This window comes from Anser brachyrhynchus, assembly GCF_964034855.1.
Source record: "Anser brachyrhynchus genome assembly, chromosome: 2".
NCBI classification, from domain to species: Eukaryota; Metazoa; Chordata; class Aves; order Anseriformes; family Anatidae; genus Anser; species Anser brachyrhynchus.
The window spans coordinates 99,630,798-99,656,160 of record NC_137695.1 but is presented as its reverse complement, the minus strand read 5'-3'; the positions used below and the strand labels follow the sequence as shown (position 1 = coordinate 99,656,160).

The 25,363-nt window shown below is 45.7% G+C and overlaps 2 protein-coding genes and 1 long non-coding RNA gene across 6 annotated transcripts in view; 2 read left to right on the top strand and 1 right to left on the bottom strand.

Moving 5' to 3' along the window:
* Positions 1-782: 782 nt before the first annotated feature.
* Positions 783-11,782, top strand: LOC308189193. Its single transcript, XR_013946086.1, has 2 exons — positions 783-1,877; positions 10,021-11,782. It is a non-coding gene; the product is annotated as an uncharacterized lncRNA (long non-coding RNA).
* Positions 11,783-16,358: 4,576 nt separating this feature from the next.
* PTGR3 (prostaglandin reductase 3) lies at positions 16,359-23,136 on the bottom strand. The gene is made up of 2 exons (XM_080578967.1): positions 22,545-23,136; positions 16,359-18,143 (listed from the first exon to the last, which is right to left on the bottom strand). Exons 1-2 carry the CDS (start codon positions 22,769-22,771, stop codon positions 17,219-17,221), a joined length of 1,152 nt encoding a protein of 383 aa, XP_080435093.1. The 5' UTR covers positions 22,772-23,136; the 3' UTR covers positions 16,359-17,218.
* The window catches only part of TSHZ1 (teashirt zinc finger homeobox 1), a 61,440-nt gene continuing 54,226 nt past the window's right edge, over positions 18,150-25,363 (top strand). The window contains exons 1-2 of one of the 4 annotated variants that reach the window (XM_080578963.1): positions 18,150-22,457; positions 24,695-25,363. The exon at positions 24,695-25,363 is cut by the window's right edge and continues 467 nt beyond it. The gene's annotated coding sequence lies outside the window, so the exon portion shown is untranslated. Of the gene's footprint in view, positions 22,458-23,282; positions 24,062-24,442 lie in introns of those variants that run through there. The other 3 variants (XM_080578962.1, XM_080578964.1, XM_080578965.1) reach the window with 3 other exon arrangements.

Genomic DNA, 25,363 nt, shown 5'->3' with positions numbered 1-25,363 from the left:
CGCCCCCCCCCCCCCCATTGCTTGATGCAGCTGTTTAGCCCTGACAGGTCTGACCAGTCATTTTTGCTAACCTCTGATAGCATCTAGGTCATAGTGATCCCAAACCATTCTGCTTTTGTTCTCAGTGAACAAGAAATACAATGCTATTAGTTTAGGCTTGGGCTCCGCAAGGCACTTAAAACCCATGTGCTTTCCTCAAAGAATGCAAGCAATGCCCTGCTCTCCTTCCCCACTGCTTGGCACTTCAGTGCCTGCCTGCAGTTAGCCCTGTCTCAGGCATTTTTTGGCTGAATCAGGCCCTTTCTCAGGAGACTTTATAGCCAGTTTACTTTTCCTTTAGTTGGCCCCTTCACTAACCCACCTAAGCTGACACACATGCAATAAGGTACTTTCAAACAGAGATTATTCATGCTCAGGAGCGCGATAGATTTTGAAATCTGTGCAACTATTCCCATTAGGGATGTAAGGGAGCTGCAAAACAATAACTGCTCATTATATTGTGTTGATTCTTTGCAAGTAATAGGGATTAGAATAGGGAGTGTTTTTCATCTCATCACATTTCATTGCGATACTCTGCCATCCATTTTTATCCCCATAGTCACAAAGATCACAGGTAGTCCTCTACCTCCCACTCAGGAAGAGCAGTAAACAAAAAGAGCTGGGCTAGAGGCTGCAGGAGGCAGCAGTACAGGGAAACCAAGGTGCTAGCTCTGCTTGCTCCCTGCTGCAGGCCTTGCTGCCTGGGTCAGCGAAGACCAAAGGGAAATGCTTTCCCTAGAAAGGTCAACCTCAGAACAATGGGGCTGGGGAAGGTGAAGAGGTGGTTTGGACCATTATTGTGCTTTTAGTTCAAATCGTTTGTGTAGCATCTGGGGAAGAGCAGGGAAGCGTGAAGTTTTCGAGGACTCTGAGCGTTTCTTCAAAGGTGTAGGACTGAACATTTTTATGAAGGGCTTTCACAATCACACAGTGCTATGGCCCATGGTTAAACACAACAATAGCAACAACAAAAAAGTGTAAGGCACCAGCCTGACCGAGGCTGGGGTGAGGTGGGATTTTCGGGAGGAAGCTGGCAGAGCTGCTTCTGGTGAGGGTGCTGCTAAGGCTCGTGCCAAAGCCCCAGCACAGACACCTGCCTGCTGTTTCCCTAGCACATTGCAAAACCCAGGTGTCCACTGGCAGCAATTATTAAGGCTGAGAGTTTTTATGTCAGCTGGGTGTTAATTCTGGATAAATTTCAGCCCTGCTAGTAGTACCTGGCCTGGAGAAGCTCCTTCTGCAGGCCCATCTGGGAGAGCTGCAGCAGCCCTCTGTCCTCAGCCTCAGCCAGCAAGGGCGTTACAACATGCTGATAGACTAGCTTTGGGGTGGGATGCTTTCAGGGCCTCCTGCTGATGCTGGTGTGTTTTGTGTGGGATTTACAGACATTGGCTAAGTCAGGGAGACTCAGCAAACCTGAATGGACTGTTTAGTCTGGTGGTCACATGGGAGAGAGGAAACCTGTGCTCTGTTTCCAGAGCTGGTTGAGTATTTCGTATCAGTTACTGGAGCACAGCTAGGACCCAGAACCTGCTCTGGAAGGTGAATAATATCTTCTGCATCAAGTGCAGGTACCAGGAGTGATTGGATCAAAATCTGGATGCTCCTGGAGTTGCCTAGATTAGGTGCTTCCAGGATTATGACAGCCAGTTAGGAGTAGGGTGTCTGAGTTCTGGTTCCTATTACAGTCAATATAAATAACACATATTGAGCAGAGTAGCTTCAAAAAAAGGATATCCCTATCCAAAAATAGCGTTCATATTTTTGTGGTGCTTCTAAGAAGTGTGGATTTAAATCACCTTGGAGGAGCTGTGTTTACTTCTCTGCTGTCCTCTCAGGTAGGTGCTCAGATCAACTCTTTTTCAGGGCTGGATCATTCCTATCCTGTGAATGCCAACCGGGTTGGGTTACACGTGGTGCATGGGAGGGATATCTCATATGCTAATGCCAGCACAGGCTAAAAGCGAACTAGGAATATTGCACTTCTGCAGCATCTGATGTTATGTGTGTGTCCTGTTGTCTAGAGAGCCCTGCTGTTGTCGGAGCAAAGGCAGATGCTTGGGGACCTGAGGAGTCTCCTTGATACTCTTCTGGTGAGCAGAAGTTTGGAGGTGCGAGTTGGTAGCTGCTCATTAACTGTCCAAGCATGCTTGTAAGGAGCCTTTCAACATATGAAATCATAGGAAGGCTTCTCCTCACAGAGCTTTAGAGGTGTATCTAGATGCATCTTTGCTTCCTAAAAGTGTTCCTAGCATCTTTTGCAAAGCTGGCAAACAGAGAAGACCAATCCTGGTCTATATTCTCTTCTAACTCTCCTAAACATAAGATAGGCACTAAAATAGAATGAAATCCCATTTACTAAACATTAAGTAAAGCTGCTTCTTTGATCACAGTTCTCTTCTGAAAGAGGGCTCATTTAGGAAACATGAGGGAAGATTCAGCCACCAAAGGGTGTGGATTTCATTGCTAGTTTTTGCCAGCAAAAGAACAACACTGCAGATGAAAAAGCATATACTAAATGAAACTAATTGCATTATAAAGAGCACCAGGCATCCTATAAAAACCTGTTGCCTAAATGTGCCTGTAACAACTTTATCAACAAATGATCTTCATGCAAAGGAGCCAAAGCAATTAGGTGGGGGTTGGCAGATCGCTGCACTCCCTTGACATACCCTGTAGTAAAATAGACCACCAACTTGAAAAAAAATCCTGCATATGTCAAAATGCTAGACTGGTGGTTCAAATGTTTTACCAGGGTCCTGCCTGTGTTAATTTGCCACATTTCACAAAGCACGTTACGCAACATTCATTTTTGTACCTTCTCTCCTTTCACTGCCCCTGCCCTCTCTGGCTATATGTGCTTTGGAGTAAACCACCTGCAGAAGTGCTTGCATCAGCTAGAACTAAATTAGCAAATTGGTCTCAGCTGAAAATGGCCAGGTTTATTATCCAGGTGAAGGCTGATTTATTTATTTTTTAAACTGTCTTTGACTAACAGGTAACTAAAAACCTAGCTATGATAACGAAAGGATAGGTAGACTAATGCTGCCTGTATTAGTGTGTGTGTATGTTTTTTTAAATTCATTTTTCAAATTTAACCCTTACAAAATCATCTACCCATTGATTTTTGAAGACCCCAAAACAAGAGTAAATGGCAGGTATGTGTTATTACCCTTTTAAGAGGGGCTGGCATTTTAAACACAGGGCAAGCATTTATGTATTAGGCAGTCTCCCAGCTTTGGATAGTGGGAGACTGGGAGTATTGACATGTGACTACAGATTTGCTTATACTTACCTGCTTTCCTAGATGCCTACTAATATGTACGGCATGCTGTTGGGTTTTATGCTTTTATAGAGTGGAGCTGTGTTATTCATGGGGTGTGAAGTATAGTGTTGATTGTGTTTTAATTCATCTGTAATCAAAGGGAATGAAAGGATTGGACTCTTGGTCTTCACAGATGGGAAGGCATAGTCTTTGCTCTTAATGTTAGAACTAGTAATAAAACTTTGGTTTTCTGAATTTTAATGGATGAATGATTTGAAGTATGCTCCCAACTAGGCTAACAAGGCATCCACAATGGGTAAATGTTGCTTTGTGTAGCTCTTTCTGGACACCTCTATGATATGAAAGCAATGTAGGAAAGTTTCTTGATCTATGGGTTAGGGCTGCCCATGTTTACAGAGACAAAGCTGGAGTATTTGTGGGGGCTATGCAAAGTATCCACACATGATTGTATATGTGCCTTTACCATATTTTTGCTTACCTATGTGTTTGTCAGCTCTAGTGCTTTTTGTTAGAATAATCTTAACTTTGTGTTAATATTCCCCTCACGTGAGATTCATTGCTACATCTTACCTGAGTGGAAATAGTGTGGTGAAATCTCGCTAGACCTTTAGTGTCTATGTTTAGACTTGAAAAATTACTGTGCAGTTTTTATGGCCATGCATCTACACAAAACCTGCTTATTTTTTCTTTGTCAATGAATGGCACCGAGTTGCTTAAGGAAGTCAGTAGTTGAATTTTGTTTGGAATTACATGTGAAAGAGGACCCTCCTTCTTGTCATTTTATTTATCATTAACAGCCATTATAATTTCTTCCCAGCGGCAATTACACTGATATCGCTACATCTAAATCAGAAATGACACTGTAGTAGTTATATTATGTTGACTGGGCATCACCTAATTTTTAAGTGACGTCCTTGCCCCATCATTGTGATTATATCCCTTTCTAATAAGTAATATAAGGAAAGATCTACATAATGGGAAGATATACATATTAATGTATTCCATGACAAACATGTTAACTTTACATATTAATCTTGGTAAATAGAAGTCATGTTTACATTTTTCTTCTTCAGTACACTGTTCTCTTGACAGCTTGCTTTCCCTCTGGTTTTATTCTTTCCAATCCTGGTGCACGTTCTGCTGCCTCTGGTCACCCTGTTAGTCGCAGAAGGAGAAGGCAGGTCACATCCATCTGGTTAAAAAAATAAAATAGAGAGGAAAAAAAGCAGTGTTACTGGATAACATAATATTGTTGCTCTCCTCATTGCATTCAGGTCTGCGTGAAGGGACTTGGATATGGGCAATAAACATATGTGTGTGGTAATGAGATTGTTGGTGAAAAGTCATCTTGAAAAGACAAGGAGCAATTAAGCTTGCTTACTTATACAAGTTAGAATGACAAGATGCCATTGCTGGCCTCACTCATCCATATAATAGGGTTCTCCTTCCTTGCTTAGCTGTATTGGGAGAAGCGTTTCCTGTCAAACCTCTGCCATGGCTCCACCATAAAGCAATCTGCCTTCTTCCCTTTTATACGCAGATCATTCTCACACTTCGCATTGCTGTCCTGATTTCAACAGAGTGTCTGCTATCAAGCACCTGAATTAGAATAATTTGAGAATTCAATGCAAAATATTCATTTAACCAAGTATTTGTTTGTATCAGTGTATTCTCTTGTCCATTTTTTAATTGAATACTAAAGGATGTCAGTGGAGAGACGTGCAGACTGCTTGCAAACATTTAATAATGCAACATGGTGAGTCAACAAATAATGCACTTTCCTTTAGCAATCTTAAAGATTAAGATAGGATATCTTTGATTTTATTGACAAGGAGAGAAGTGTGGAACAATAAGAACATATGATAGTTAGTGTTAGATAACAATAGCTATCCTTATGCATCTTGAATTGAATGATGAAGCTATCAATTAGAGAAATAGCCCTCTGAGTATATATCCTTGACAAGATGAATACCAGCACATTGTATTTGCGGATGGCAGTCTTGGTGATCTGTAATTCAGAAAGCTGGAGATACAGTTTAACTAATCCTATGATACTGCAATAAAAAAAAAACAAAACAAAACAAAAATTGTCATCTTCATCTCTTCATTTTTTTAGCTACTAGACTCAGAGAATGGAAGTAGTTGTACCTCATATTAATTACTTAAACAATACTTTCTCATTTAATTTTGAGGCGTTATTATTCTCCACATTCAGCATGTTTAGTAGACATTTCCAGGGCTTAAAAGAGCATGAGGAGCAGTTCTGTTTGTTGTCTTGTCTCTTAATTGATTCTTACATGCCGGCATGGGGATCCATTTAGTCCCTCTCCATACCAAGGAGCAGACCTGGCAGCTGCTCCTTATATGGCAGAGCTTCTATTTGCAACCTAAATTTCCCCTTGTTCTCTTTGGAATGTCTTATAGTTTCTGTCCCCTCCAGCTTTTTTTTGCTAAACTTTAATAGCCATTAGTGTTATGTTTATAGCAGAGAAACAACAGAAAGAAAAGTTAAAGAGCTGGAGTTGCACTGTTGCACTTCTATAAACAAGGAATTCTCAGCCCTGGCAGTTTCCAGTTAATTAGTTTCGGTTCTTTTACTTACGTTTTGAAAGTGAGTGAATATTCCATGGCCAGGGCCAACATTTATTCTTGGATCTGTACGTAGGTAAAAAAATGTACTTCAGCAGAGTTACACAGTAAGAGCAGCTCTGTAGGAGATTACATTTTTTCCTTGTATTTTTTCTTTAATTAAAGCAGTTCTAGTCTAATTATAAAATATAACTTAAGGAATGGGAATAAGCATTTGTGACCATTATCTGCTTTATTATTATTTTTCAGCTGAGTTTTTTAATACGAATGCTTTTGTGCGAAATTGGCTTTATAATATTTCCACAGGACTCTAAATGTTTTGGTCCTCTCTGTTTGCTTGTTTGCAGAGGTCATTACATTAAAAAATGGATCCTACCAGGGATGTCAGTGATCGTTGCGGTGAAGACGAATTTCCAGAGCCTTAGGGGAAAAACGGTCACTGCCTTTCCCAGAAATATTTGCAAGGGCTAATGAAGTTTGGTGGATCTCAGTGGTATTGCAAATGTATGGCCTGACGGGGGGTGGGGGTGTGTGGAAACAGGTCTTTCAAGAAAGTAGCAGGTAAAAGGAATTTCTGTAGCTTTCTCCCTTCTAAATCTAATCAAATGAAACCACCTACAGGCCAATAAGCTTCTTGAGTGCACTTTGCCCTGGAAATAGTGTTTTATGATCACCCAAAACATAAATAATGCAATAAAAGAAAATGTTTGAGGTCTCCTTAATGAGCTATTGTTAAGGCACCCTTCGCTCTACTCTCCTTTCGTAGCCTGATGCAAAGAGCAGCATCCAGTGGCTGAGAGTGTATTTTGAGTGCTGCTGGGGAAAGTACAAATGAGAAAACTGCCTTAATTACACTGCTTGCTGCATCTCGAGGTCCATGTGGTTTGACCGGCTGTGTTAGGACACCCTGTAATTTGGAGGAATTCTCTGCACGCTGGCACCATAAATGTACTGCTATCCAAAGGATGGTTAATAATCTAAAGTTGGCTGTTAACATCGCTGGAGCTGGTGTCTATAATTTCAGCGAATGACCCGAATGACTCTGCAATGAAAGACTGAAATGTCACTCTCCTCCTTTACTTTGTGCGCCTTGAGCAAAGACTGCTCCAGACCGTATACATCCGTCGTGTCCAAACGTGGAAAGGGCAGCGTGGCTTTGTGGCTCTGTGAAGTTCCCCAGCTGGGGCAGAGAAGTGGGGGGCATGGGAGGGAAGCAAGACAGTCCCTTCCCCAGCCGTGTCCCCGGTGCCCATCACTGCCATCTCCACTCCTGTTAAGGTGAGGCTGGCCATGGGAAGCCGGCTCACCCAGGCTCTCTAGCTGCCAGTAAATCAGACCTGATGCCTGCAGCTGAAGGCAAAGCAAATGGTTGCCATTACCCAGGTATTTATTTTGCACCTGCTGCTGCGACATCTGTGCAATAGCGGCTGTGTACGACACAAGGTGGCCCAGCCTGGCTTTGAGCATCTCATCGCACCAAGCGGGCGGAGGAGCAGTGCTCCCCTCAGGGGCACGACTGGGGAGCTGTGAGTGCAAAGCTTCGCTCCTGCTGCCAGCAGTCCAAAACCCTCATTTCTGCTGCACCCTGTTGGTACGGTTCAGGTGCAGAACAGGAGTAAAACGCCACTGGTAAATTTCAGAAAGTTCAGTATCTGCATTTTGTTTGGAAGTCTGTGATATTTTGGCATATTTTCCTTGAAGGCCAGGGCGATGCTGATTGAAGATCAGTGTCAGCTCTGAAGTGTACAAGGTGGCAGGATCTCCTGTGCTTCAGCACAAAATCATCCCCTGTCAGACATGGCGCCAGGGCTGCCATCTGGTAGGGGATGAGACGGTGCTTTTTCAACTGCTTTATACCAAGTTGAACAAAAAGACTAGTCCGCTCACAGTGCTCTGGTGTTGCACCTTCTTGCACCCAGCGAGGCAGGCCCTTAGCGTGACTGTGCTTGTGTGGTTTCCTTACAGTCACTCAGGCCTTCATGCAGGCTGCCTGATGTACAAGTGTCAGAGTTTGGGTCCCTTCAGCCTTTCTGCTCGCTGTGTGATCGGTGTGCAGGTGCTGGAGAAGCACCATGCTGTGTTCCCTCCAATGCAGTATGGCTATCTGTCAAGGATGGAGAAATTTGTCCACTGTTTGGATGGCTGGGGGTGTAACTTAAACCTAGGCCACATTGTGCTCCTCTTCAGCTGTCGTAAAGACCTTATTGAGATGCTTTTTACGATGCTGTTTATATATGATGGGTGTGGTGAAGTACAGAACATATTTCCAGAAGGCAAAGAAATTGCCTTTGCTTTCCCACCTTGTGTTTGCCTGTAATTAGTTGAAAATATGACATTATGCCAAGAAACTGGAAGAAACAGACAGCAAGAACACTGACATGAAATCTTGTTGTAGTACCCTTGTGAAGTGCTGCTGTTAGATTTAGGTTGGTCTCTGATCTATGCAGGAAAAAGGCCTGTTGCCACTTGATAAACTTGGACGAGGTGAAGCAAAACTCTTGACTTTCCTCCATCCACCTAAACATGCCACTGCTGATGTCCTTTCTTTGCCCCCCTCTAGACACAACCTTTTTCCTTATAGCGTGCTTTATCCACAGCCCTCAATTCACCTTGTAGGATTTGGGCTTGTACTGTGTGAGCCACTGCTTAGCTCCCCTACCCCTACAAGATCAGCTGCATGGAAAAGGAGGAATACTTGACTCCTTCCTCTTTGCTCCATGACATCTATTTTGTGACTGCTGAACGTGTCAGCTTTCCGCAAGTACAAAAGGAAGAAATGCAGTAGAAGTAGCATCATCGCATAGAACTGTAGCATTAACAGATGGAACCAAAGATGCTGCAAATGAAATCATCTAGGTGGAAACAGTCCTTGGGTCCTTCCTCCAGCCCCCAGGATAAGCAGATCTTCTAAGCTGAAAAGTAAAGTAATGTCTATTTCTGTGGTAAAATGGAAACTGTATGTATTTGCCATAAATCCACTCAAATTTTGTTGCAGAGCCTTTAGGCAAAACTGTGTTCTTTGTTAGGTTTAGGTTAGTCATAAGACAAGGGTAACTGAACTCTCCTCTGCAAAGGGAGAGAAAAAGCCTGAAATACTTCCAGTGGCCTGTCCCTCTATAATTATTTCAGTCTCTTTGATGAAGGGAGAGAAAGAGAAGTTTTTTGAGGAAATCTAATTTGAGAAGTCAAGGGAAGAAGAACTATTAAGTAGCTCAGGATTCCGGTGTTGGGGTCGTCTTCTACACTAGGACGGGTGCTAATCTGTCCCTCATGCTTGAAATCATTTAGAGAAGAAAGACACCTGATAATCAATGGGCTGCCTTCACAGCAGTTTCTCTGAGCAGGACTGGCTTTGCCATCATCTCTCGGCAGACAGCTTTGAACCACCCAGGTGCTGTTGTTGCCACATCGCTCTTGCAGCACTGATGCTTGTGAGCGCACCCCATCTCCCGTGGCTCTGGGGGTTACCTGGAGGCTCTGGCACGTTTTGCTGTGGTCTGAAGCTAGGCAGGAATATCTTAGCTGCTTTCTCTAGCCACGTGGGCACACATGCAGGGAAAGTAGAGCCAGGTTCTCCTCAGAGAGCACTTTTGCACTGATTTCAGCAGTGTTATCCTTGTTCCTCATTTACCAGGACAGGGAGCTGCCCCCAGATCTCTCTCATTTGTAGGTGCTTGTGATAGCAGAGTGAGGTTCCCTAGCTCGCTACAAAGCCAAATGATCCAATAACTGATGCTGTATCTAGATCACCAAGAACACAGGAAAAATAACATACTTCATCCACTTCCTTCGGGCTACTCCTGCCACACCCTAAGCGAGAAGCGAAGGTGCATTGCGCTACTTGTGCACAGGGGTTATTCTGAAAGTAAGGCAGCCCGAGGAGAGTGCTCATTAGGGCTTCAATGAGGGATTACACATAGGTGTCAAGGGGCAAATCAGCCAGACGTTTGCAGCGTTATCCTTGTTTAACATTATGAAACGGCTTTCAAAACTCTGGATGCAAATAAAACTTTCTGATAGCCTGCCAGAAACGGTCACGCCGACGATGTCATGCCAACGTGAATGAAGTTGGAGTATTTTTATTATTATTTATTTTTTTATTGCAGCAATCAGACTTGCCAAACAACCCAGACAACCTATTTCAGTGGAATGTGGGTTCCTGGGTGGCTGGAAGTGCTTGGCTGCCGGCCTCATGGCTCACCTGGGGTGTGCCGTCACCGTGCCTTGCCACCTCCAGAGACACACGCAGTGCCTCTCCTCCTCCCTCTGTGCACTAGCACCTTGGCGTTATCATTCTGAAGACAGAAGAAGCCTGTGCACAGCTCCTTGGAGCACGCAATGAGATTTGCGTGCCGGCGTACTTCCCCCGCCAACACGCTCCGCGGCAGCTGAAGTGACCTGGTGCGGCCCTCGCTTGGTCCTTTTGACCTCCCTATTGTTAGGGAAGATAAATGCTTCCCCCTTCTCCCACGGAAGGCCCGCAGGGTGTGTTTGCACGGTGGGCGGTCCCCTCCTACAGCGAACGGAGAGGTTTCGTCACGTTTGCGGTGTCCTCAGCCCTGGCGCTGAGGAGAGACGAGGCTGTTTGACACGCTGTGGGACAAAGTCGCTTAGGAGTGCAGGTGCAGCAATGCCACGTGCCCTGGGATAGAAGGCTTGCACGTAACTTCTTGGTTCCGAATGACATGGGAAAGCACCCTAAGTCAAGGAGAGCGCGATGCTTTGGCCAAGCAGGAAATGAGCACCTACGGGACAGGTGCCAAGATCTCCTGGTGCTTCCAAGCCCTCATTTCTGGCTATTGTGCTGCCTGTAGGAGTTAGCGAGTCTCCTGATGGAAACTCCCCCGTGCAGAGCCACACCAGCTTCTCATGCACAGCCTGCTGGTAACGTTTTTGCAAGACTGATGAAAAAGCTGAACAGAGAGGGAACGTGCTACTGACTGCCACTAACTGCTTGAGGTTGTGAGGCCTGCTGGGCTCCAAGCCGAGCGCCTGGGGAGCTGCAAACCGCTCCTGTCCTGTGATAGGGGCTTTATTCCATGTGGGCCCTGCGGGAGGTGCAGCATGGACCCGCAGCTCGTGCTGAGCCTGCACCACCAAAAGGGCCCTGATAGCCAGCAACAAATTAAAGCCGTGTCCAAAACCACCCCACCCTGTAATCTAGGTAACGAATGTGAGCTTGAGGCAGGGGGAGTAGACTTTGGGAAGTAAAACTGAGATCAAGGTACTCTGTACCTATGCGGTGTCTGCTGAATTTTGTTCTAACTCGCTGAGAATCAGCAGGCCGTACCTGACAGCTTGTTGTTTATTTTTCTCCTTGGGCCTGGTCTGCGTGTACTTCTGCGCCAGTAAAACACAGCGAGTGCAGCAAGCGTTTACTTTCTCTAATGTTACCGTTTCATCTGGTCTAATAAAGCCAGCGCTTATTTATGTGTGTATCTGTGCTTGAGAGACAGGAACAACACCCCAGCTGGGGAGGGGAAAAAAAATAAAATTACCAAGCATCTACCCAAGAAGTTAAAGCGACAGGGTATATATGAAGGGGTTAAAGCACTACACAGGTACAGATCCTGTGGCAATTACAAATGTTATTGAAATAAAAACCAGAAACAGGAAGCCAAAAAACAGGTCCCTAAGGCAGGCATCTGTCTTAAATGATATCATTTGTCAAGTTTCCAGCATCTTGTGGTTGTGAACACAAAAAGAAGTTCTGTGTTATACTAAGGACATTACATACTCATTAGTTGGAATGTTCCTGAAGTACATAATACAGGATTTTCATTTAATAAGAAGCAGCTACTTGCCACCGCGTTGTACATAAAATAAATTCTGGGCATGCTAATTGCTATTCAAGGATGTTCCACCTAATTTTTGACAGGTTTCTCTCCCCCCCCCCCCCCCCCCCCCTCAGACTACACAGTAAAAACTGCAAGTAGAATGTGCTGCTACGGTTAAAAAAAAATATTTTTAGAATATTTTTTATTTCTGAAAACTGGATTCTTGCAACAATGAATATTAAAGGATTTAATGCACATATTAAAAGGAAAAAAAAAGAAGCAAGTAGTTAGCTACAGGAATTTCTCTTTATTTGGGGGAAGTAGCAAGGAAGCAAAATACATACAGATATGTACATATATACATAAATATGCATAGATATGTGCATATATACATACACACACATACATATACATACATACAAAAGTCTGTATCTCAACACAGTAACTCTTCAAGTCTTCTCCCCCATCTCCAAGAACAAACCTAACTGTAATTAATTGGTATAGTTCCTCTATCTGAACACTATTAGTGCATTAGAGTTAACTAATATATAAGCTTCCCCCTCGCTGCCCTGCCAATGACCTTAAGCTTCACATGGTAGGAAGGCCACTTGCTGTAGAATAGAAAAGTAATTTATCCACCATGATTGTTCAGCCCTGGCCCCTCTGTAAAACAGCGACTGACAATTGTGCTGTATTATGGATGGTGCGTTTGTGGGGTGTACAATAGTGTGCAGAGCATCAAGCTCACTTCCCTGAACACTGCAGGCAGGGTTTGAAAAGTGATCCTGCAAAGATGAGGCCACTTGCTGAGCTATGGCCCTCCATTTTCAAATCCTTTTTTCCCCCCCAAATATCTCCTTTCCTCCTTTTTTTTTTTCCACCCCCCAAAGACAGAACAATATTGTTTTCTCAGCTTAAGTAAGAGCAGTATGCAGTTTTCCATTCATAAAAATGTGTCATTAAAAAAAAAAAGGTTACTTTTCTTTTACCTGGGGTTTCCCTGCTTCTTTCCACATTTCAGGATTTAGCATATTCCCTCAAAACATAATAAATTTCGATTCTGTAGCTTAAGGGATCCATCAGTTAAAATGTTAGTCTTTCATCTTTATTACCCTCCCATTAAAATGAAAGAAACCGGGACACACTTCAGTTTAGAAGAAGCAATTTAGTTGGTAATGTCCTTACTACTCAAGTCTTTACAAAGAGAGAAAGTGCATTATTGCTTATATTTCACACATCTATCTGCATAAGAAGCAACTAAAGCTTTCAGACACATACGATGTTAAATTTAATAATATTCTTTGATTAGATTATTTTATTACAACATTTTTCCATTACCAGTCATTTCCCGTACACATTTACATTCATAAAACCTGCAGGTTTTTCTTTGTTTGTGTGTGTGTGTATGTATTTATAAAGCAAGGAAAAGATTCTCTCTTGTGCTACAGCTGTTATGTTGGAAAAGAACAGATTAATAACTAGCCACCACGTAGGACTAGGTTTTCTTGTACGCTGCACCAGTAACCCTTTGCTATAATGAGGACACAAAGAGGCTCACATCAGGCTGCTCCTCTTCTTCATAACTCAAAAGCGTCACAGTGGCAATAGCCTCTAGTGCTATTTGTCTTTAGTGCAGTTGTGACACTTCGGCATGATCCATAATTTGGCAGCTATTTACCGTGACATTTCCCTTCAGTGCAGCCATAACATTCAGTGAAGCCATTATTTGGTTCCATTTACCATATAAATTGTATTGTTGTGCATGCATGCTAGCAGCTACATTAGGTACCTGAAAATGAGTAAATCTTGTAAAATAGATACTAACAGCTATTCAGCAGTGGAATTTCTTTACTTCTCAGACAGAAGTCGGAATATATACAATATCTGCAAACACTCCTGCAAACTTTTCCTGGAGACACTGTAATTATTTGTATTTACATGACAAGGGAGAAATTAATGTCTGCTTATTAAGTATATACATTTGGTATATATCTGTATATAGGCACACACACAAAGCGAACTAGTGCTTGGTAGAATTCTAACTTCGCTCAGAAAGGTATTAGGAGATTCCACCATAGCAATTAAGTAGGAAGCGTATCTGTAAAATGTGCTGAGGGTTGCAGGCCAGGAGAGAGTGAGTACGTGTGTGTCCGTGTGCGCGTGCGTATGCACACATGTGACAGACTCAGGAAAAAAGCCAGCTCTTCATCTATTTCTTTGTTGTTTTTCCATGGAAGCATATGTGTGTAGGAAAGGGAAATTCTGTTATTAGCCTCAGCAAACAATGCCAGATTCCTCTGTAGCAAATTCATTTAGAAAGGTAAAATTAGGATGTAGTGCTAACAACCACATCTCAATGAGCTGCTATTATTAATAGTATTATTATTTAAATCCCTGCTCTCTACATATAGTACACTTAGTACTTCCCAGGCAAATGTATTATTATTTTTAATCATTTAAGTCCCCACTGTGCACACAGCTTTTAATACACCTTTTTTGCAAGCATATTAAGTGTATTGTTATTAATCCCTTGCTGTGACTCTACAGTATTTCTTTTCCTTGTACGTTCAATGTCCTATCATCATTTAAACCTCTCAGTGTGTGCATGCCATATACATTTTCCTATCCATCTAATATTTAAACATTATTTAAATCCATCATAGCTTACTTACTCAAAGTCAGCCCTGCTCCCATAACTGAAAGTCTGCAGAATATACTTTTAAATAAAGGAGAAAAGTTGGCTTCCTCCTCTCCCCCACCCCCTCAAAATTATTATGAATTTTGGCAGAAAACCCTTATCTGCGTGTTTCAGAAACAATGTTTCACCCTCTCCCCGCTGATAATGCTCTCTTTCAGCAATCTAGAAGTTTTATCTTTAAAAACAAAAATTCCCTCTTCATTCTGGATTCACTCAAGGAAGAGCAATCATGCATAGCCCAAGCTACCTTTTAGCTTAACACAGGCGTTCAATGAAAAGGACAAGCCCAATGGCTGTGGCCCAACCCAAACACCAGAAAGGCTACAGGATCAGTACACTGGACATGCCAAATTCAGCATATACCAAATTTAAACTTTTTAGTAACACTGTAATCAGTATTAAAGTACTGAATAATATGCCTGAAGCCAAAAAGTAACCAAATGTCATATTTGAATACATGTACATATGTGACCCCCTCCAAAAGGTTCCTCTGTTCCCTCATTTTGCTTAGTGAAGGTGCCTGGGGCAGCTCGATGTTGTATGTGAAGTAACTTATTAAAAGAAAGTAGAATGCTGCATGTCTGAGCTCAGTCCCCGTACAGGAAGAGCTTTTATGACAAAAGCACTTGGAAGTCACGGCCGTGCAGACAGCTAAACCTACTGGACTGGCAGGGATCAACACCTCCGTGAATTGGGCCACTTGGATGCATTTGGCATTTGACCGGAGGAACTTGGAGAAACTGTTACCCATGCAACTCTTCTGCACACATCACAGATACAACTAAATGTACTCTTTTATTTTTGTTTTGCTCTACTGTGTCCCCAAAAGGGTTTTTTTGTTTGTTTTTAAAGATGCATTTATTGACCCAAAGCAGCCCATTTTCTTTGCACAAGAAAAGAAACCAAGTGCCTAGGAATAAGAGAGTCAGAACTTTGTATGCTCTGACCTCTTACACTACTTGAGTATTTATGTCTTTCTAGCATTCACCTGGAAGGCCAAAAATACCTTTCTAATTATCCAAAATACATAAAACACCACAATATTTGCAATATTATAGGGAAAAGAGTAAGTCTGTTTCTAACAGTAGATCTGGGTGAAAACAAAAATCACAGTGGCTTGAGTAAAACAGAAGCAGGAACAATGACTCAAGCCATTCCCCACAAACCTACGAAGTGGGACTAGTCAGAGGTGGCCCAGAAACGGGACAGTGCTTTGCTGGACTCAATTCTATAGGATGCTAATGGCATAAGCGCTCAGATGTTACAATAAGAATGAACTAAATCAAATTAAAAAAATAATAATTTTCTCTACTGCCTGTAGTACTGAGTAAAATACAAGCTTTTTGCACATTGCTTTAAAAAATTTGTCATGTAAAGTCAGTCCTGAACAATGCCCAAAAATTAAGTTTACCCTGGCTTTATTCCCTCAGTCCCTAGACATTATCAGTCTATCATTAAGTTTATTATTAGGTGTATGATCTTATGAAATTTCCATCTCTCCAACTGCATACAAATGTATACAATTTCAAAAGATGAGGCAAAAACAGCATTTAAGATCTTAAACATTTGCTATGGAAAAAAAGATGTAGAGGAAGCATAGTTTAAAGTATTTTATTGTTCTGGAAAATATTACACTTCTAGCTGGAATTCCCATGGTATGTACCGTTAATGATTTCTATTAAGTGAGGAAGAATTCTCAAAACTTTACAAAACCTTTTAACTGCACCCACTGGATAATCTATTCCTGAGCAATATGACGTGTACTAGGTACGGTGACTGCAGAATTAAAACGGTCTTGCTGCCCGTAAAAGGGCTTCTGCAGAAGCGATATTCAGTAACAGTGGAAGTAGCAGCCTGATTATGGCAAGTCACATCAAGAATCATCGGTCAAAGAACTCTGCAGTACAGAGACCATCTGCAAAGGAGCTAGTCAGCGAGAACCGTATCAACATAAAAAAAGGCACAAGCATTTTAAAAGCTTTTTTTGATTTTATTAAATCTTCAAAAAATATACAGGGCCTGAACACATATGAATATGGCTCAAAACCCCACTCCAACAGTCCTGTAACACTGATTAAACGGAGACGGTGCGATGGTAAACACTAACAGTAGCAGATTAAAGTGCAAGAAAATAAGATAAAGTCACAGCTTGTAGTGAAAGATTTAAAATAAAATGTCACAGTTGTTTACAGTTATGAATGACGCGATTAAAAAAAAAAAAATTGGTTTTCTTATTATTACTGCCATGTTAGATTTGGAAGGTAAATTTTCCCTGTGTAACTGGTCAAGAAATATTACTATAATCCACGATGCAAAATTATGATTATTGTGTTTGTTACAAAAAAAAAAATCAAGAATATATTTTTTTCCATAAACTTGAAGAGAGTATTTAATAAAGCAGCCACATGATACGACTCTTTTTACTTAGTCTTGTTCTAACTACTTTATTTTTAAATCAGGGAATCAAATCTGCTGAAAGAAAAAAAATCTCAGCTGAACTATATATAAAATCTTATCAAACTAGTCTGACAGACTAAATCTGCCTCTGCATCAAAACTTATTCTGTCAAGAACAATGTTCCTGTCTCATGCTAGCCTAAGCGACGGAATCAAACACAGGCCCGTTAAGTCCGTGCTTCAGCCACAGATTAAGGCACTTTCAAGAAAAGAAGGGAAAAGCCCACAAAACTCTTTATTAACACCTTAATGCTGTTTTTTAATTTAATATCCATTACTAAGTTTAAAAAAAAAAAAAAAAGAAATTGTTCTTGTAATTCTGAGGCATAAAGTGCCCATTTTCTCCCTTCTGATTTATATCATTGTTCTGTTTTTACAGCTTACTGTTGACAGAGTGAGGTAATTCAACTACAATTTTTCCAATGTTTTTTCCCATGTACATGTAATCTACAGCACGAAATACAGACTCCAAGCCAGTGAACTTGCCCTCTGGAGACATGTCTCCAAGGTCTACCTCACAGACCAGTTCTCCTTTTTCATACATCTTGAGCAAGTGCTTCAGAGCCATTTTGTATTCGGAAAAGTAATGGTTCAAGAAGAAACCCCGGATGCTGGCAGACTTCTTCAGCAGTTTTGCTGGCAAAACCTCTGCTTTAATAGGCGAGAGGCCAGTAGGGTTCTGGTAGCCAGTGATAAACCCAATAACTATCAGGCGCCCTTTGGTAGCCAAGGAGTTAACAGCCAAGTCAAACATCTTCCCACCAACAGACTCGTACACTACATCCACACCTTCTGGGTAGTCCTTCCTAAGAACAGACTCAATGCTTTCAGTTTTATAGTTGATTGCACGGTCACAGCCAATGGATTTCAGAAAGCCACCCTTTTCATCGCTGGAGCAGGTTCCAATTACATGGCACTTTGCCTTCTTTGCGAGCTGCACAGCGAACTGGCCCGTTCCTCCCGCCGCTGCTGTCACCAGGACCTTCTGGCCTTCAGACAGCTCTCCCAGTTCCTTCAGGCTGATGTATGCAGTAGCACCACTTACCATTAAAGTCAGAAACTCAGGTTTCACAGAGGGCAGAGGCACTGCTTGCTTGGCAGGCACGACTGTGTATTCAGCAAAGGAACCTGCTTTAACGTAGGCCACGGCTTGGCCCACCGTGTAATCGGCACTAGCACTGAGTCCTAACGCTACCACATCACCAACACCTTCAAAGCCTATGTCAAATGGGGGCTTAACCGATGCGTCATATCGACCGGCTGAGTAGTTTATGTCAGATGCGTTAATGCCGACAAATCTAGAAGAAAACAGAAATGTATTAAAACAATTCATTCCTTAGCAAATCTTTGTTGCATGAGAAACCTTCGATTTAAATTTATGGGATGCATATGATACCTTTTTTCCGATTCTGGGTATATTTGAACAAGGAGTACACTGCAAAGACTACCTCGGGTCAGGCTTTTGTACTTTACATTATGTTACTCTAGAATTAAAGATAGATAGATCTGCTAAAGGAAAAGAAAAAAAGAAAAAGACATTTTCCTCAGCTCTATTTGACCGAACTAAGCAAAGTAAAAATAACTCCACACAAGATTAAAGGATGAAAATTAATTGGCCACGTTATACAAGATGTGAAAACACTGAAGAATAAAACGTGCAGAGCGGTAAATATGTTGATTCTGGCAACAAATTTACATTTTTGAATATAATAATACTGTTAATGACTAACGATCATATTAACTATCGATGTCATTTGCAAGGTCATGTTACTGTAGGCAAGTACTTTTTAATTGATGGAGTCACTACAGCAAATTTGCCTTTTGATGTAGCTAATGTCAACGTTAAAATATTTTTCCTTCCATAAATTACTTGCCACACATCAAAACAACCTTGCACAGAAGGGCTAAAATTGTAAGGCTATCAAGTCCTGCTGACCTCTAACAGGTGAAAATGGATGCCAATATTTAAAAAAAAAAAAAAAGGAAAAAAAAAAAGATAGACGTTTTCACAACATCATTAAGCACTAGGAGATAACACACAGAAGAAAGATGCGATCTAGCTTAGCCACCAAGTGTATTTTAGTAACGCTGGGTTTTGAGAACAGTAAGAGTACCGCTGTGCAGGCAAAGGGAGAGGGGCCGGGGAGGATTCTGTTAGCTGGAAAACGTCGAAGAGAAACACACGCAACACAAAAGACCGGGACTGCTCGCACACGTGGCCGTGACAACCTGAAAGATGCGCTCGATAGCGTGCGAGGGCCGCGCAGGCATGCCGCCGGCGCACTTTTCCTGCCGCAGCTCGCCATAGGCTCCGAGCCCGGCGCGCGTGCGGCTTTCCGCGGCTCGCCCCTCGGGTGCGGGGAGCTGCGAGCGCCCGGCCCCCGCCGGCTCCCCTCGCTCCCCGGGGCCCGGCAGCCTCCGGCGCGGGGCTCTGAGCGCGGGGCCCCCAGCGCGGCTCCGCGCCGCCGCCGGCCGCAGCCCCCGGCCGTGCGGGCGCCGCCTCTGCCGCCCCCCGATGCCGCTTCGGGGCGCCTCGCACCGGGAGGGTTTTATTCGATTTTATTTATTTATTTTTTTTCGGGGGGGGGGGGGGGTCTCTCTCTTTCTAGAGGTTGCCGAGTGTCCCCGTGCCCTCGCGCGTTAACACGGCCGGCCGGGTTCAAACTTATCGTCTGCGCTTTTTTTTTTTTTTTTTTTGCCTCCTCGCTCCCGCTGTCAGAAGGAACGTGGCCGCGGTTTTGGGTTATTTTGCTTCAAAAAGTGGGACCGAGGACGGTTTGCAAGTTGCGGAGCAGTTTACTAACTTCTGGGAACAAAAGAGCACACAAGTAACAACGACTGGGGCGCCGGTGGGCTTGAAGACCGCTTCCAAATCTTTCCTCCCTGTCCCGTTTTCATTCCTCGCTGAACACGCCTTATTTCATGTAGGGGTTTCTAACAGGGGCTTGCTCCTTCACCGCTTCGAGACGTAAACCTGGAAAGGCCAGAGGGTGCCTTTTCCCGGGGCGATTCCCCACGCCGCCCCCCCCCGCCCCGTCTGCCCCCGGGACCCGCGGCGCAGCGGGAGCCCTCCCGCACCGCCGCCCGAAGTGCGGACCAAACTAAGTCACCCGCGCCGGCACCGGGCACGAAACGCAGCATTCAGCCCAAACGCCCGGCGGAAACGGCCCGCCGCTTTTCCCACCGTGCCCCGTTAGACACCGGGTTCAGAACCCCCCCCTCCCGGCTCCCCCCCCCCCACCCCCCGCTGCCTTCTCTATAAACTTTTTTTCGCGTCTTCCATCCCAACAGCGAAACGTCCCAGGTATTCCGGGAACGAAACGGGTCCCTTCCGTTAGAAAATCCCGAAAAGACCGCGGAGCTGGAGGAAGGACACATTCTTCACGCTCTCTGGGTCCTTGTCCTGCAGTGGTGGGAACCTTGCCCCCCGCCGCCCCCCAAAAAACATAACAGACGGACACATGAAGCTGAAAGGGCTTCGTTAGGGAATTTGTATGCTCCTTTCCCACTCCTTCTCCTCCTCTCCTGCATAGAACCGAAATAAATGCATTGCTTTACATCGATTTCTTGTTTTGAAGTATTTCTCTCTGAATAAAGGACAAAAAAAAAAAGGAAAAAAAAGAAAAAAAAAGGAAAAAGCTGCTGGCTCAGTTCTCCAAAGGAGAAAAAAAGAGGGAAGAAAAGTTCCACTTAACTGAAGAGCATCTCATTTTAAAATATCTATCCATACAGGGACTCGGCACATTTTAGTTCCCCATTCCCCTAAATCCAAACCCAGATTTTATTGTGGTGAATCAGGATTGTTTTGCATAAAAAGCTCAAAGCAATTAATAGTATTCATGGGCGTGACTGGGACTAAAATGAGCAGATCTGCAAATGCACTCTTGGAACTCCAGTCCTTTACTGCTTTGTTTTTAATTCTGTGTTTCTACCTATCAGAAAACATGCAGTTGGATTTAGGGGTTGCTTGCCGCCTTTTTTTTTTTTTTAAGACACAGGGACCCATCCTTTTGGGATGGGAAAAAGCTTCCCCCGAGTGACAAGAGGGGGAAACACTCCAAACTTGCTTCCTGCTGCTGCTCCTTCGTAGAGCACGCTTTTCAGTAACGTGATCCCGATGTCTGACATCCCCCCGAAAATAACAGTAACTACAGAGGAAATGCCACGGATCCCCAAATAATATTAGATGTATGAAGTCTAAACCTAGAGTTTCTCACTCACCTCCCCCCCCCCCTCCATCCCCACTCGTGGGTGTGTGTCTGTACAGGAACATGTGTCTAACAAGCTGAGACCCAGCAGTTGCCTGCCTGAATGTCTGGACCAGCTCCTGCTTTCAGTCTGCAGTGAGCTCTGCGCCTCAGCCCTTTCGCCGTGAGATGTGCTCATCCCTCCGGCCCCCGGGGAGCCCACCCAGCAAAGGGAGGGAGGAGAGGGAGAGAGGAAGAGTTACGCTGGAAGCTGTGGAGGAGAGGAATAAATTTTAAAAATTCACGGGGGAGGGGGGTGAGAAGGACTCCAAGTGCACGGGGGGGAGGTGAGGAGGGAAGCGAGGATGTCGCCCAGTCCTGTGCTACCCGGCTCAGGTCCTGCCGGCCTCTTCACCCCCCCGCCCCCCCCGCATGCATCGAGCCCAACCTGGCGGCTGCTGCGGGCCCTTGCTGCTCCGTGGCCGTGAGCAGGCACGGCACCGCCGTGGTTTGGACATGGAGGTGTGGAGGAGGGAATTTCGGTCTCAGAGGCCCTAGGGGAAGGTGTCGTTATCGGATTAAAGTGGCACACGAGGTTCCTCGTCAGCTCCAGTAGCAGTCCCCGTCCTGCTTTCCCCCTACCCCTTCTTCACCCCTTTCTGTGTTCACGGACTCGCATTAGGGATCACACACGCACACACTCCCTCGCAGCTATCACACAACTCCCAGGACCGCTCTGAAGGGTTTCTTTAGCGCTTCCTAACGCCTCAAGGCTCCATCCGAGCGCGCGGTAAGCTATGTGCCACTGCTGCTTGCCTGCTCGACGAGCACCCGAGCGTGCTGCTCTCATCCGCGGTGCCCGGAGCTTCCCCTTCCCCTCTCGGGCTGGGGACCCCCTGAACTTTTTTAGGGCTCGCTTCCAGCTGAAAGGGAGCGTAAACTCCACGGCAGACCCAGTGCGAGCAGACGGGTTCACGGGGCCAACTGGGGGAGGAGGGCAGGGTTGGTCCTCGGAGCCCCGGCGTCTCCGCGCAGGATTTACGGCGCGTTACCAAAAAAAAGGAGCCGAAAGCCTCCTCCTCGCCCCCCGCCGGGGGAGCGTCCCGGCTGCCCGGGCAGGGGCAGGGGCAAAGGCAGGGAGGCGGTGCGGGGCGGGGAGCACCGGCGGGGAGCTGGGAGGGACTTGGCGAGCACCGGCGGCCCGAGGTGAGCCGGGAGGAGGAGGAGGAAGAAGAGGAGGAGGAGGGGGAGGAGGAGGAGGAGGAAGCGTCACCCCACGTGGACGGGGCCACCGGACTGCAGCAACAGCAACCGCGCACACCAGCACCGGCACCTCCAATAAAATTAAATTAACAGTCGCCAGATGGCAGCTGGTACAAGTCGGGAGCCGGCCCGCAAAGCACGCGTGCGGGAGCAGGCCACGAGGTGCGAGCGGCCGGGGGAAGGGGTGTTTGTTTTTGGGGTGTCCGTGTTGCGTGCGTGCCTGTGGGGGTGCGGGGGGCGGCGGCTCACCTGTTCCTGACGAGGAGGTCGCCGTCCCCGGGGAGCGGCACGGGCACGCCGTGCCGCAGGGCGACCGCTTCCCTGAAGTTTGGGCTCAGCCGAGTCACCACCAGCTTCTTCATGGCGCTGGGGATGGCCGAGCCCTGGAAATCCAGAAAGTGGCGGCTGTACGACATGTCCACGATGGGCCGCGCCCGGCAGCCCAGCGCCACGCCGCTCCGGGCGCTCCAGCTCATGGCCCGGCACCACCCGCCCCTGCGGCCGCTCCTCTTCTGGCTCGGCTCGGCACGGCTCGGCTCGGCTCCCGGCTGAGGATCCCGTCACCGTGCGCGCTGCTCCGGCTGGGGGATTTAAATCGCGGCTGGGGTGGGGGGAGCGGGGGGTGAGGGGAGAGACAGCGGGGAGGGGGGGGAGCGCCGCGGATCCGCCACCCCCGCCCCGCGTCCTGCGGTTCACGAGCAGCGCTTATCGTTCTACCGGGGACAAAAATAAATATAAATATAATAATAATAAAGTAGGAGCGGGAGCGCCCGGCGCCTCTCCTCGCCGCCGCCGAGCCGCTGCCCGCCGGCCCAGGCTCCGCCCCTTCCGTGCGAAACGTTCACTTCCTCGCAGCCAGGTGCTACGAATCGACCCCGAGCCGCCGCCGGCCCCGGCCCCGCGGCCGTTAGGGGCGTTAAACCGCCAACGCCCGGCCGCGCGGCGACGCGGGTTGACCTGTCGGCCGGCGCTGCGGGGGCAGCCTTCCGGGGGTTGTTTTCGCCCCGATAATTAATAAAGTGGTTTTGTCGCCTCGCGGCGTGGCAGAGGGGGTGTGTGCGGGGAGCCAGCCGGGTTAGGGGAGCGAAGTGGCGGCGCGGCGGTGGTCGTCCCAACTTTGTGTGAGGGAAGTCAGGGCATGGGGGTGTCTCCGTGCCAGCAAGCTGCTCCTTCCTCGGTTCTGCCTCTCTAAACGTGTAAAGAAAAAGGGGAGGAAAAAAATAAAAATTCCCCTTTTGCCCGAAAGAGAGCAAAACTGCAGTTTGTTTTCCTGTCGGAATCAGCCGGGTAGTTTTTATTTGCTTTCCCGGCTCAAAGAAGCAGGGGAAGAGCCCTTCTGTTCCCGCATTATATAAATCCCCAGACACACACCGCGCGAAATCTATTAGCAGCGCGTTTCATCTGCTGCAGTTCCTGCTCGGCAGTCTGTTGGCATTTCGGAGCGAGGCTGAGCGGGAGGCTCCCGCAAACCGCTTTTAGTTCAGCGCCGGGTAGCCGTGTGCCGCGGCGAGGTACCGTCCCCTGCTTTTTTTTTTTTTTTTTTTTAAGTTTGCTGGCAGCAGACCTCAAGTTGAAGCAGCACATGCGTCTTGCACAGCACTTCAGCAAGTGGATCGTAACAACAGCCCCCTCGGCGTGCGTGCGGCTCACATGAGAAACCTTTTATGCCCTGCTGTATTAAGACTTTTTTTTTTTTTTTGGTCATATTGTTTAGCTCTAGGAAGAAAAAAAAAAAAGGAAAACAAAGCAATTAAAAAGATTGACAGGTACGGGTTTGTGTGAGACCTATTTGTAATTGTCAGGGTGACGTGGGCAAGAGGAGGAGGAGTAAGGAGCTGAAGCAGGAAAAGCAGCTCGATGTGTCTGTCTATCAGTTGAGGCTGTCTGAGAGCTCTGGGACCCGAATGTGTGTTATATTTCAGTGAAAAGAGCAGAGAGGGAGAGTGGATCTCTTTCTCTCCCAGGAGTTTCGGGGGGGGACAGTTCACGTTAATCTCTCCCACTCAGTGACTAGCTTTTCTTCCTCCCCCCCCCGCCCGCCCTCTTTGCACACACTCTCCGGGGCTTTTCTTGGTTTTGGCAAATTTTTTTTTGGTGTTTTGTTTTTTTTTGTTTTCGTGTTTCGTATTTTTTTTTTCCTGTTGCAGATCAAGATCAGCCAAAAAAAAAAATCCATGATAAAAAAAAAACGTGTTTGCATTATATTTAGTAGCAGAAGAAGCTTCGATTTGTGGAGGAAAAAAAAGGGAGAGCAAGACAGAAAAGTAGTCCTCTCCGGTGGTGACACTGTTTGATCTGTGACTGTTTGGAAGGTGGAGGAGTGACTGACATTTCCCATCCGGTGTATATGTATGTATGGGGGCTTTACTCCTTTTTATTATTTGCTTTCTTGCTCTTAGACTAAGTGCTGGGAGGAGAAGGAGAGACTGGATCGACCTCGTTTTTTGCACAATGAACAAACTATTAGCAACGCAATAAAAAAACAAACAAACAAACAAAACCCCCACCACCACCAGCCCACAAATCCACGAGCCTGAACCAAGCCAGCCTGCGAGCGAGCGAGAAAGTTGCGCTTTGAGACTCTTTGATCTCGGAGAAAGCCTGAGAGGGGGGGAGTGACTGAATTTACCGTCTCATCGCCGCCGCTTGCTCGGCTCTCCGCCGCCGAGACGAAGGAGCAGCAGAAGAAGAAGTGATTAAGGAAAGGAGGGGGAGAAGGGGAGAGAGGAACGGGAAAGGAAAAAAAAAAAAAAAAAAAAAGAGGACGAGAGAAAGATAATGGATTTGGGCTACAGATCGAACTGATCAACCCGTATTTATTTTGCACATCTCCGCTGGCATCTTCCCTGCTGCTGCTGCTGCTGCTGCTGCTGCTGCCGAGAGGACTGAAGAGCTTTGTCTTATAAGGAACTTAAAAGAGAGAGAAAGAGAGAGAGTGAGTGCGGGTGCGAGAGAGAGCGAGGCAGAGGGAGGAAAATTAACCTCGTAAATGAAAACATTTCCTCAGCAAGTTTTTGGAGCGGCGGCGGAAATTGGCATCCCTGTCACCCGTCCGCGGCTCGCCTCAT

Excerpts from the sequence above, each read along its gene's own strand:
- PTGR3 (XM_080578967.1), bottom strand. The coding sequence starts at position 22,771 with ATGAGCTGGAGCGCCCGGAGCGGCGTGGCGCTGGGCTGCCGGGCGCGG. Across the intron at positions 18,144-22,544 it reads GACCTCCTCGTCAGGAACAG|ATTTGTCGGCATTAACGCAT; the intron begins GTGAGCCGCCGC and ends GTTTTCTTCTAG.